General features: G+C 41.2%; 1 protein-coding gene and 1 long non-coding RNA gene across 3 annotated transcripts in view; one reads left to right on the top strand and one right to left on the bottom strand.

Moving 5' to 3' along the window:
* The first annotated feature begins 3,644 nt into the window (after positions 1-3,644).
* CFAP161 (cilia and flagella associated protein 161) lies at positions 3,645-10,854 on the top strand. The gene is made up of 7 exons (XM_080607209.1): positions 3,645-3,799; positions 3,952-4,041; positions 4,215-4,450; positions 5,677-5,761; positions 6,488-6,646; positions 7,714-7,787; positions 8,735-10,854. Exons 1-7 carry the CDS (start codon positions 3,737-3,739, stop codon positions 8,889-8,891), a joined length of 864 nt encoding a protein of 287 aa, XP_080463335.1. The 5' UTR covers positions 3,645-3,736; the 3' UTR covers positions 8,892-10,854.
* A 131-nt stretch (positions 10,855-10,985) lies between these two features.
* The window catches only part of LOC308200831, a 47,688-nt gene continuing 45,468 nt past the window's right edge, over positions 10,986-13,205 (bottom strand). For both annotated transcript variants that reach the window (XR_013955842.1, XR_013955843.1), the window contains one exon: positions 10,986-12,484. This is a non-coding gene — a long non-coding RNA (uncharacterized lncRNA). The remainder of the gene's footprint in view (positions 12,485-13,205) is intronic.

Raw genomic sequence — 13,205 nt, 5'->3', positions numbered from 1 at the left:
GGATACCATCCAGCCCCATCGACTTGCGTACATCCAAGTGCTGTAGCAGGTCGCCAACCATTTCCTCGTGGATAGTGAGGGCCACACCCTGCTCCCCATCCCCTTCCACCAGCTCAGGGTACCAGGTATCCAGAGAGCAACCAGTCTTGCCGCTAAAGACTGAGGCAAAGAAGGCATTGAGCACCTCAGCCTTTTCCTCATCTTTTGTAACTAAGTTTCCCCCCGCACCCAGTAAAGCAGGGAGATTCTCCTTAGTCCTCCTTTTTGCATTGATGTATTTGTAAAAACGTTTTTTTGTTATCTTTAATGGCAGTAGCCAGATTGAGCTCCAGATGAGCTTTGGCCTTTCTAATTTTGTCCCTGCACAGCCTCGCAACATCCTTACAGTCCTCTTGAGTAGCCCGCCCTCTTTTCCAAAGATTATAAACCCTCCTTTTTCTCCTAAGCTCGAGCCACAACTCTCTGCTCAGCCAGGCCAGTCTAGTTCCGCGTCGGCTCGTCTTTGGGCACGTGGAGACAGACCGCTCCTGAGCCATTAAGATTTCCTTCTTGAGGAGTGCCCAGCCTTCCTGGACTCCTTTGTCCTTCAGAACCTCCTCCCAAGGGACTCTGCCAACCAGTGTCCTGAACAGCTCAAAGTCAGCCCTCCGGAAGTCCAAGACAGCGGTTTTACTGGTCCCCTTCCTGACTTCGCCGAGAATAGAGAACTGAACCATTTCGTGGTCACTCTGCCCAAGACAGCTCTCAACCACCGCATCTCCCACCAGTCCGTCACTGTTTGTGAACAGAAGGTCTAGCGGGGCACCTCCCCTGGTAGGCTCTCTAACCAGCTGCGTCAGGAAGCTATCTTCCACGCTCTCCAGAAACCTCTTAGACTGCTTTCTCTGGGCTGTGTTGTGCTTCCAGGATATGTCTGGGAAGTTGAAGTCCCCTATGAGAACAAGCACTGACGATTTCGCGGCTTCTGCCAGCTGCCTGTAGAACTCCTCATCAGTCTCCTCATCCTGGTTTGGCGGTCTATAACAGACCCCCACCAGGATGCTTGCCTTGTTGGCCTTCCCTCTGATCCTAACCCATAGAGACTCAACCTTATCATTCCCAGCCTCGAGTTCCTCAACATCAAAACACTCTTTAACATAGAGAGCCACACCACCACCCCTTCTGTGCTGCCTGTCCCTTCTGAAGAGCCTACAGCTAGACATTGCAGCACTCCAGTTGTGAGAGTGGTCCCATCACATTTCCGTGATGGCAACCAAGTCATAGCCTTCCCGCTGCACGATGGCTTCCAGCTCCTCTTGTTTGTTACCCATGCTGCGTGCATTAGTGTAGATGCACTTCAGTTGGGCCATTGCCTTCTTCCCCGGCTTTGCCATTGTTCCCCCTGGCACAGCTCCAACAAGCCTGATTTCAGCCCCATCCCCCTTCTTTCCTAGTTTAAAGCCCTCTCAACGAGCCCTGCCAGCTCCTGGGCTAGGATCCGTTTTCCCCTTAGAGACAGGGACCCGTCTGTGGTCACCAGGCCGGTTGCTGAGTAAAGCACCCCATGGTCAAAAACCCCAAAATTTCTGTGTTGGCACCAGCCTCTGAGCCACGTGTTAATCAGGTGGGCTTTCCGTGTCCTCTTGGTACCCCTCCCTGCCACTGCAGGGATAGACGAAAACACCACCTTACTCCCGCTCCATCCACTAACCGTCCCAGTCCCCTAAAGTCCCGTTTGATACCCTTCAGGCTTCTCTCATCAATATCATCACTGCCAGCCTGGACTATCAAAAGAGGGTAGTAGTCAGAGGGGCGAACCAGGTTGGGAAGCTTCCTGGCAACATCCCTGACCCTGGCCCCAGGGAGGCAGCAGACTTCCCTACGGGTAGGGTCAGGCCAACAAACAGGGCCCTCCGTTCCCGAGAAGGGAGTTGCCTACTACGATCACCCTTCTGTCTTTCTTGGTGGAGGCAGTCTTGAGGCGTGGAGTCGGCTTCCTCGCCCTAGGCATCCTTCCGGGTAGACTTTCTACCTCGTCCTCACCCACCGGTCTCTCAAGCTCCAGGGCCTCAAATCTGTTACGTAAGGGCACCTGGGAAGGTGGGGTCGGGGGGGGGGGGGGGGGGGGGGGGGCGTTGCCTGAAAGGTCGAGCAGGGACCTGTTTCCATCCCACCTCAACTCCTAGGTCCCCTCCCTCTGCCCGACAGCGACAGGGCAGGGGGTCCATCCCCATTCGGGGTGTCTCACCCCAGTACCTCTCCTTCAGGCCCTGCAGGGAGTCACTCCACCAGTCTATCTCCCGCTCACACTCCCTGATAGCCCTCAACCTCTCCACCTCCTGAGTTCTACCACCAGGCGGACCAGGTCATCCACCTGCTCGCACCTCACACACACGGTGCCTCTGCCTCCCTCAGATGGCAGCAACAGGCTCAGCAACAGGCTTCTGAGGCTTCCAAAATTTATTGGCTTTTGATATTTGGCCAAGATGAACGAAGTTTCCTCCGTTTCAACAAACCAGTTTCAGCATCACTCTGAACGTCGCTAGGTGTAGGAAAACTTCGCTTACCAGAACTGACCACAGGGTGGTGCTATTTGAACAAATATAGATTTATTCCGTCCTTGAAGGCTCTGAGATATGCTGAATAACTTTTGGAGCGAGAAGAAAACCAAACCAAACCAAACGAGCTATCGTGTGAACTGTTGACCAAGATGGCCGATGATAGCATGTAGCCCCACCTTCCATTAAAACAAATAACAAAAATAAAACAAAACAAACCATTTTCTCTTAAGGCTTTTAAGTTGCCCGGCTTTGAAACCTGTTTACAATGGTAAGCTTGCAAGAAAACCAGAACTAAGAAAACCAAGACTATTAGGGGGATTAAATGTCCTGTGCGAGGATCTACGCCATGACTGAAAATTGTTGGCTTAAGCTGTATGGAAAGGAAAACCATAGTATGTTCACACAGCCTGTTTTGCCGTGGTTGTCTTCAAAACTAAAATAATCACAGAACCAAAGTATTCGCAATCAAACTCTTCACCATATTCAGCAACACTATAGTGGTAGTTTTGTGCTTGTCAGGTAGGTGAAGATGAAACAACTCTTTGGCCAGTACAGAATGTAAAACTGGTGGGTTCCAAATAACGCTCAGTCCAAGACCATGTGTCAGCCTTGCTGTTCTTTGAGGAATCGATAAATTGTGCCTCCAGTCAGTGGGTGCCGGCCTATCGCCCCACACGCATGCAGCCACCCCAGTATAATGCTTGCCTTTGGCCTGGCCACAGAGGTGCAAGCACCAAGGCAGGTGCCCCGAAACCCCCCGGAACAAAGCCCTGGGGCTCAGCCTCTCGGCCTGCTGCCTTCAGACTGGGCCAAATCACAAGGGACTCCACACCGATATATATATTTTTATTTTTTTTTTCACTATCAGTGGCCTGTCCCTGTTAGACAGGGGGGCAGTCTGGGGTCTGGCAGTCACTCCTTAAGAAGGAGCGAATTCAAGGGGCTTGCTCCCCAACTGCCCCACGCTGGGAACAGCCACGGAACGCCACGCTCTGTGGCGACCTCCTCACGCCATTCCTCCTGGCGCTCTTTCTCCTCAGCGTCCCCCGGTAACGCCCTGCCCCGGCGGGAAAAAAGAGCCCGCCCCCTCCCCTCACGACCTCTCCGCTCACTGGCGGCCTCTGCCAAGGCAGCGCCCAATCGCCGGCTGGCGCGGTCGCCATGGCGACGGTGGACGCGGCGCGGCCTGGGCCGCCATGGCCGCCTACAGCCCCGGGGTGCTGGTGGGCAACTGGCACGAGGCGGCGTTCCTGGAGGAGGTGACCGCGGAGCTGGGCCCTTCTCTCCCCCGCCCCTGCTCCCCCGGAGCCTGCCTGCCTCTTCGCCCGACGGTGTTCCCCCCCCTAATTCTCGCTAAGCCTCAGGTTGTTTGCGCTGGGTAACGTTTGCCCCTTCTCTCCTTTGCCAACAGGACCGCATGAGGGATTTTATACGTAAAAGAGACCGAGGGGAACTTTTAATGCAGAAAATAAGCAGACTTGAAGAGAATCTTTTAAAGAAGGTAATTTTTAAAGGAGGTTTTGTCAGTTCTCTGTGACTCCACGTAGAACAACATAGCCGTTTATTAGTGTGCTTTACGCGTGAAGAATTCTAGGGGTTAGCGTTTCATAGGTTAAAACACTGCTGATACTAAGTTCAGATAATTTGTATAAAATCATGTGTATTTTGATTTAGATAAACCTGTCAGTGTCTAAGGATGGATTTATTTGCTTTGGAGACACTGTGATGCTTTTGAGTCCCAACAACAAATCCTCAGTGGACAGTTACACTGGAGCGTGCGGCAACCTAACGCTGGCAATTAATCTGGAGGAAATATCCATATATTCAGCTGTGTCACTGCAAGCCCCTTGTGGAGTTAGTGCCGTCAAAACCGTGGACCCCGTGGGTCGAAACACATTTTGTCTTTTAAGGTTTGGTACTTTATTCTATGTTGTTTTCAATTATTCTGTTAGCTTTCAATATCTTACTTTGAGAAATACTCAATGAATTTTGCTAAAATACAAATGAACTTGAGTGAAATATATTTGAGAAAGACTCTAACTTGGGTCATGCATTAAGCTTGCTTCTGCTGTGCATATTACTGTGAATGATGCCAAGGAAGTTCAAGTCAGCATAGAACTGGTGTGAAAACAGAATGAAGTTCACTGTGTCATTTGGTAAACTCTGCAGCTGTTTTTAATGTGGTCATATTTCAGCTGTAGAATACAAAACACGTCCAAATAATTCATTGTCCTGCAAATAAAGTCTCTGAAGTGGAAATTTGAGTCAATGCCTTTGCTGTCTGTAAAGTGGACTGCTACTGCTGTTGTCCTAAAAAAAAAACCCTCAAACAGAATACTCACTCTCACAGACATGCTTGATTCCAGCTGCTTGCAGGAGAAAAAATGGAACAGGCCCCTGCTCAACAGTGGAAGGCTCTGCCTGAGTGCATGTGTTTAAGAAAAATAACATTGTGTAAGAGTACAAACTAGTCTATATAATGCTGATTGAGCAAAACACTTTCAGTTAGACATAATAAAGAATTTTGATGCCAAGATCCTAATTTAGGCCTTCTAGAAATGCAACCAAAGTACTTCTGCTCAGCAGCTGTCTGATGCTAGTCATTGGCACTGCGTGCTTTCAGATCCCTCATTAGCTAACTACAAAGTTCATCAGCTGCAGGTTTCTACTCTAAATATACTTAGAACAGCCTAGCACTCAATTTAGTGATTCTTTAATGTAAGATACAGAAATCATTTTGAAAATATAGATATACCAGCATGTACATTGATGTAATAAACCCAATTACTAAATATCAATTATGTGTATAATTAGCAACAGATGTTAAGTTACAGACAAACACTGTTCTGCTTTAAGTGTGATTTTTCAGATGCTTGTATTAAGTATATTTGGAAGGGGGCCTCAGTGCTTAATTACCATTAATTTTTCGTTGGATATTATCTTTCCACCCTGCGTGTTAATGAATGCATCATAAAAAGTAATCAATGAAGTTTGAATTTCTATTCCGTTAAATATTTTAACCAGTAAGTAATTTATGATATATCTTTTCAGTTAACACATAGACTTAAAACACCAAAAACTAATAGTAAAGCTGATATATTTGAATTTCTCTTCGTTCTTTTTACAATTTTAACAGTGTTGATGGAAGTTCAGTGGGTGAACCCATTAGATTTGGGCAAAAGTTTGGTCTCGGGACAACAGGAGGGTTTTCTGATCCAATGGTAAGAAAATAAAGTTGCAAATGACAGTGACAGCATATACTGATATTATGCATTTAGTTACCGTATATGTATATATATATACACCAAGCTGTATAGTGGTTCAACATCTTAGTTTACAGAACAGATTAAGAACCATACACAGATCAAGACAAACAATACTTAATTAGAAAGTTCATGCAACTTGTCTGAGCTCAGGTGTGCAGTCAGTCCGAGGGGACTGAGCCAGAATGATAAAGGAGTTTTTTGGTTTTTTTTTGAAGTCCAAAATGAAAAGATTTCATTTGATTCCATTTCTTGCGAAGAGAAAGCTATAGTCTGTATATGAAGTAACATACTATTCTATCATTCAGAGGCAGATTTCTATTAAATGTTAACATTGTCTTCCTTTACAAGTTAAAGGCAAAATAGACATTTCATGTTATATATGTACTCAGAATAAATCACCACAACTACAAGAAAATTTTCCCTCTCAGCTATCACTTGATTCAGAAAAAATCTTTGGAATGTAAATTCAATTTTAAGTTAATATTCACTGGTTTAAGTATAGCATGGCTACTTTATGAGTTTATCAACACTGTAGACTATTTTGTGGGTTTTAATTGTGTAGCTTTAATTTGGCAGACATCGTTCAGAAGCAAAGAGATATTTTCTGTGCTGATTTTTTTTGAATTACATATATTTTCATTTTATATTTATGTTGTCATTAATATGTATTTTTGTTTACAGTTATATCTAGCAAGTGACCATAAATCATTCATCAGATTTGCTAAAAAATCTCACCTTCAGCAAGTATTTTTGACAGATGAGCTTTCTTATTTGACTTGCTGGCAAGCTACCTTCTTGGATCCACAGCTGCGTCTTGAATACGAAGGATCTCCAGTTCCTGTAAGAAATTAAAAATGTAAAAAAAAAAAAGTTGAGTATTTAATTGAAAGAGTAGATCAACTATTTAAAAGAAAGTTGCATCCATTTTATTCATTCATTTTGCATATGTAAACTCTAAACTGTAATTTTAAGAAAGAGAAGGAAGATTTTTTTTTTTTTTAAACTAGGGAATCTGGTACTCATTTGAGGTTGACTTGCTCAGTTTTTCAAAAATTGTCAAAGGTGGGCACTGACGTGTTTGGAGGATGCAGTACTTGGAATCTGCATTTCAGGACTTCTGAGCACTAAATTCCATTTCCAATATTGGAAGCTTCGATTGTTTAAGAATGTTAAATTTAAAAAGCAACAACAACAAACTGCAAGGCATCTGGAAAAGTGGATGCTTTTCCAAATTTTTTGTTGTTGTTGTAAATACATTAAGCGGATACAGTGTTTTCCTGTTCCACATACTTCTTGGCTTCCCAAAGTGCTGGGTGTATAGCAAAGTATCACAAATATAACAATTCCAGTACAGCCTTGATTTGTGACTCATTTACATGAATCAGCTCACTAATAAACACAGTCAGAGTTACGTAATTGTCGAAGACAACATTCTTTCACAGTGGTGGTAAACGAGGGTGACTAAAGATTCCGTTTTACCGAAAAAAAAGGTAAAATATAAGGGTCCAGATCTAGGCTGTATCCCCAAAACACCTGGATCTCTCATCTGGCAAATATCCACTGTAAGCAGTATTACCCTGATTACTGGCATAACTCTCCATTATTTGCTTATTATTATTATTTTATTATTATTTAAGTGCCAACACAAGGGAGTGGAGTGGACTGTATTGGACAGAAGAATGTGTCTGACCTGGGGGCTAGGTGTTTGGCTAGTCTGAACTGTTAAGACAGTTGTGTTAAGAACGGATGGCTTAAAATACCTCACTATCAATGTACAACGTGATACACAGCCATGCAGACTTGCATTAAGCAGTAAAGTAAATCATTTAATTTGAATAAGCGTTATTAAAATCAGCCTAAAAGTATCTATCCCTCTTTTGGTTTTGTTTGTTTTTGTTATTTTCCAGGCAAACTCTAAAGTGATTATTACTCATTGCCATACTAATCGGAGCTTAGCCGTTCCAAGAAACTTTTGGGCAAGGTAAGAATAATTTGTAACTGGATGCAATATGCATTATGATACTCCAGCTCAGTACATCAAGAATTACTGTAAGAAGCAATATAGTTGCTTTAGGAATACACTGAGGAAACGGAAAAGAATGCAGAATGCATGTTCTCCTTTTCCCCAGTTTTATTTCTTGGCTGTAATATGTGCTACTGTGATCCTGTAGACAATCAGCTGTCTTACTCATATTTGTTTTTCCTTTTTATTTTGTATCACATCATGCTTCTAGCCTTCCTTAGTGTCTTGGTGTTTCTCCCTTTCAATATCTTGAGCAATTAAATTTATTTTTTTCTAAGAAAAAATGGTATACCAAGAAGTGTAAGGAGTAACAGAAAATAACTACACACTGCATAAAATTCTATACTTCTTATATATCCATATGACTCACAACAAATGAAAGTTAGTCCAACAATTCAAGTTCATATGCATGTATTGAATTAATATTGGGTAAACGTTGCTAAGGAGTATAAAAATTGTTTCTCATTAAATCGAGGAAAAAAATTGACTGAGGATTTGTTTCAGTTTTTTGAGTATGAAACAAGGTCTGAAATGCTGAGACTGAAATGATTAAGTAGCCGGATTCATCTTCAGTCAGAAAGAATGGTGATATAAAAGGCTACAGAGAACCTAACCTGCTTCCATGTACTCAGGGTATCAGTGCTGTATACTGTTGGGGCTGGTTTAGCTCTGAGACTAGAAAGGTGGCATTTCCCTTTGATTTCAAATTCCTAGGTTATTAGTGACTAACAAAGCGATATATAGTTGTGTTTCTATTAAGTGTCCAATCTTTGAAAGTGCATGCTAATATTTCTGAATAAACCAAGAAAAACATGAGAAAACATTGAATGTCTTGCAGCTAATTCAGACTTGCTGAATGTGTATATATTCATTCTATGCCCACACCCTTTTCTTTGGCTTTGCAGGTCTTATTTTGGAAGGGAGTATGAAGTAATTTGTCACACTTACCTGGACTCCCACAGAGTTGAAGAAGATAAGAATTACTGGGTAATAGTTACAGCAAATCCCAGTGACGATGGTACTATGATTGATAGACCCGACCCTCAGCCAGGGGGAATCTGAAAGAAAGGGTTTTGTCAAGAGACAAGAGAATATAAAAATCCCAGATTACAAATGACAAAGATTGATGAGATTCTGATTCTTATTTTTTCTGCTCAGATTTTAGTATGAGAGATGTTTAATTAAAAACAGAAATGAAAGTCTACCATTAATAATTTTATGTAATCTCATTAACTCATCGGGGTAATGTGGATGGCAAAAATTGACTAATAAAGTTTGATGAACAATGCACAACATCAAAAATTTGTGAATCAACAAGGGTTCATTTTCGTACTTTCACATTCACTGATGGCAAAAGAAGTCAAAACACAGTAAATCAAGTGTATTTGCACAAAATTACTGGCCTTTAGAGTGTATTTAACCAATGCTTCCAAAACCAAACCAATGTCACCCTTTTGAAATGAATGAGCGTACAGTTTCCAAAACGCTAAAAACCAAACTCATGCAAGCTATCATGGGACACTTTGACATTTAAAGATCATCTGAGAGAAATTTGGTGGTTGAGCTTGTTCCACACAATGCAATGTTGCCAATTATTAAAAAATCTCAAGTATGGTCTCTATATCTCAAGATCGGCTTCAAATTTATGGGAATTAAATTAAGAAAAAAGTATAAATTTTTACTTTCATCTGTGTGCTCTAAAAATTTAAGTTCCAGCTACTCAAGCAGTGCACAGCGATGAAGACTAGAAACTTCTGAGAGCCGTTTCCATGCATCACCATGTTCCATTTGCTTCCTAATGGCAGAATTTTTCAATCCATAATCATTTCAATCAAGTTTGACAGCAAGGTAAAATTCTCAAAGAAAAGTAAGCTCATACATGTCAAGATAGGAAAAGAATGAGAGACCCTGTAAATTTGCCCAATAAGACTGCAGTCTATGTTCATACCTAATCAGACACCACATGAAGAATCCATGTGAAAGTATACATGGCCCAAGAATGGTTAAAAGATGGAACTCACATTTTCTTAAACATCAAAATCAACAAATCACGAGATGCAAAGATATGGAAAACAGTTATCTGTCTTTATATAGAAGCTGAAACTACCACAGAGAAACTTCTTAATATTTGGCATTCCATTATATACATTTAGTACAGTTACATGTATACATACTCCATTTCTTATTTTACTGCAATGGCAGGCTCTTTCTGCACAAACTAAATAATTGAATTTCTGAGTTAATAAGTAGGTTCCCACAAAGCACTCCAAAGATCTTCAATGTCCGTAAAGGTTAAACTAAACTTGTTAAGTTTAACCAGAACAAAAATATGAAACTTTCACAAAAGAAGGGATCAATCCAAACATTTATGACTTCAAGCTCTGTCCCAGAAAGATTATGACCAGTTTCAAACCAACTGGGAAAACTTTAGAAGTTCTTGCCATTATTCAATATAAATTAAATAGCAGGATAGGCTAACTGGCACTTGTCATACAGTGTCTCGGAGCAGGTGAAAGATTACAGTTCGGTGACATGCAGATTTGCTCTGGGGGAGCGTATCACAGAGGATCATTTTTGAATCACATTCCATGTGTGCGAGCCTTGACAGGTCTGCTACAGATAAAGCTATTTCAAATCCAGCAAAACTTCTTTTCATTGAGTTAAATGTAATAAACAAGAAGCCTTAAAACAAAACCATTATTGAAACAAAGCTTCATGTGAACTCATGCAGGAATGAGAACTGTGTGGGCAGAGAGTCTTGGCTGGCCTATGTTATGGATAGGAGTGTTTGTGTGAGTGTGTGCGCATTTGTGTGGGAGAGAAGCAATGCAGACTGTACAAAAACAAGTTTTGTATGGTCTTAGAGGAAAACCAGAGATAAATGGACACAGAAATGAGTGCAGAAGTAGACAATGTTGTAATTAAGTGCTGATTAAAAGTGGCTTGGAGTCTCACATGTTTTGATCAGACTGCACCTTATGGGAAAGGACTACCTAAACTGTTGGAAAATAAACAGGATTGAATCAGTTCCTGATTATCTTATCAGTTTTTTTTCTGACCTAGTACAGTTTTAAGAGCAGAGATTATGCAAAGTTTCGTATATCACAAGATATCTATTTATAGTATAGCTGATTCTTGATGTCAAATGCAGATATTTGTCTGTTATTCATTTTTTAAAACTTCTTTTTACACTTCTTAATGTTGTCCACACGATGGCACCACGTTGTCTAAAAGGGGTGATTGTTGCCAGCAGGATTATTGCTACATTTGTAAAAATAACTTGAAATGTTCACATTCAAATAAGTTCTTGATACAATGCCAGAAAAGCTAACTAGATGAAATCAGGCTTGAATTTTGGGCTAGGAAATGTGATCAATGTTTTATCATCTTTTTAGAAAATAAAATCAAGTTAAGCAACAAAGGTAGATAGAAGACAGTACAACATATGTGCTTTGCAGGCAATCAATTTCTTAAAATTAATTGGAATATTAATTTCTAACAAAAAACATACAGAAAAAGTATGTTTTTGAAGAAAGAGTAATACTTTCTACATAAATAAATATGAAACCTGATGTGCAGCAAATGATGCATGTTTATATAGGGTCACTGCTGTTATTTACATCAATTTACAGAGATTAAAATTCTGCACATTTTCAAAATAGATTGGCATAATTCTACTTTGATGTTGTGAGTAATTAACTAGAAAAAAACAGGCTGCATGAATGTACTGCAGAGTTTCTAATTTGACCAGTGTGGACATTTATTGGTAAACACTGGGTTTAATATAAAGCTTTATGGGACTGAATATTAGCACAGAATCTGAACAATCCTGTGACTGCCACAGTGTGGCCTAAATTGATGGAGTAATGGAGATCTGAACCATGCTCTAGACCTGACCATTGAGCAACTAAGGGCATGCACTGTATTTTGGTTTTGCTGGTTTTGCAATCCATGAAATATGGACAGTGATTCATATTGCCTCATTTGCAAAGCACTTTGACATATAACAATGAAAAGCAAAATGTCTTAAGAAAGCTCTTAATGCTTCTTCCAAATTACACCCAGTAAAGAAAGGTCTACAAAGTACATTGTGGGCAGATGAAACTCACTTCCAGGCAGCTCAAAAGCTGTTAGCATGAAGCTAATCCTGAGCTATTAGTCCCCGCTAAGAGACAGGGTGCATTAGTTCAGATTTGGTGCTGTGCTGATACAGCTTTTTGGAGGCCTGAGGTATAGAGAGCACTCGCATCTGCATACGTTTTGCTGTGTGATGTATATTAACAGCACAACATTGAAGTAAAGAAGTATGGAATTCAAGAAAGCCCTCATCTTCCTAGTTAACTGACACAGAAATAACGCTGGAAAAATGAAAATCCAGTTATACATCTGCCTTTTCACTTTCCCTGCTCTGTTGCATGATCCCCTATATCATATTTCACATCACTTCTCCTCTGCCATGTCATCTACCCAAACCTACTGATTTGCAATGGTTATAAAGTCCTCTTCTAGCACTCAGTCCAAGTTCCTCGCCCCTCACTCTAATCATACCAGTATCTTCCTAGGCTGCTTTCTATTTTCTGATTGTCAAGAGGTATTTTTTAGCTCAGTCAGCTGGTCAGAGGAGGAAGCCATATGCAGACTTAATAACTGGATATCTGAAAAAAAGAAAAAAGAAAAGCACAGAGAACATTACAATAAGAAATTCCACACAGCAGTGGAAGAATATATCCAAGCACTGGAAACTTTGGTGGAGTTGGCAGGTAAGAGGGTGATTTTGATAACATCTGTGCCCACTCACCCTAAATTAATATTGCATAAATGCTGTAATTTGGGATGGAAGGGAGTATCCTTCTAAAATGTTCTTTAGAAACACTTAGATATTTTAAGCATAAAAACTAAACTAAGGGGGCCACAGATGAGGAATACATAAGACATGAAATGCAGAAGGCATCAAATACAAGTGGAAATTAAGAAATCTCTACGTTGTTTTGTCACCTACATCTCTCTTCTTTTCTGGTCTTGCCTCCATTCCCTGCCTAACCTGCTCTCCCTTAGTTTCCTTGCCTGTATGCAGTATAAAGAGGGAAAAGCACCTTATATCATGCTGGCTTGGCTTCATCCTGGAAGTAGTAAAAGGGAATCTAATCCTAATTCTAATACTGTACTCCTCTGGGTAAGAGTAAAGGTTGGAAAGACCTGTCACCTTGCTGTGACGTGCTATTTCAGCAGGGAGACGTGCAGCCCTAATAATGCCAACTACAAGATTTGCATGATAGGTGTAGCACTGCTTATAATGAGAGAGACAACTTGTTTTAAAGACAAAGGGAGAGACACCCATATTGTTTGCTTTTTTTTTTTTTTTTTTTTAAATGGAGG

This window comes from Anser brachyrhynchus (assembly GCF_964034855.1).
Source record: "Anser brachyrhynchus genome assembly, chromosome: 11".
Taxonomy (NCBI): Eukaryota; Metazoa; Chordata; class Aves; order Anseriformes; family Anatidae; genus Anser; species Anser brachyrhynchus.
The sequence above is the reverse complement of the archived record's forward strand: the minus strand, read 5'-3'. Positions and strand labels throughout refer to the sequence as shown.

Excerpts from the sequence above, each read along its gene's own strand:
- CFAP161 (XM_080607209.1), top strand. The coding sequence starts at position 3,737 with ATGGCCGCCTACAGCCCCGGGGTGCTGGTGGGCAACTGGCACGAGGCG. Across the intron at positions 6,647-7,713 it reads ACGAAGGATCTCCAGTTCCT|GCAAACTCTAAAGTGATTAT; the intron begins GTAAGAAATTAA and ends GTTATTTTCCAG. Across the intron at positions 7,788-8,734 it reads CCAAGAAACTTTTGGGCAAG|GTCTTATTTTGGAAGGGAGT; the intron begins GTAAGAATAATT and ends TTGGCTTTGCAG.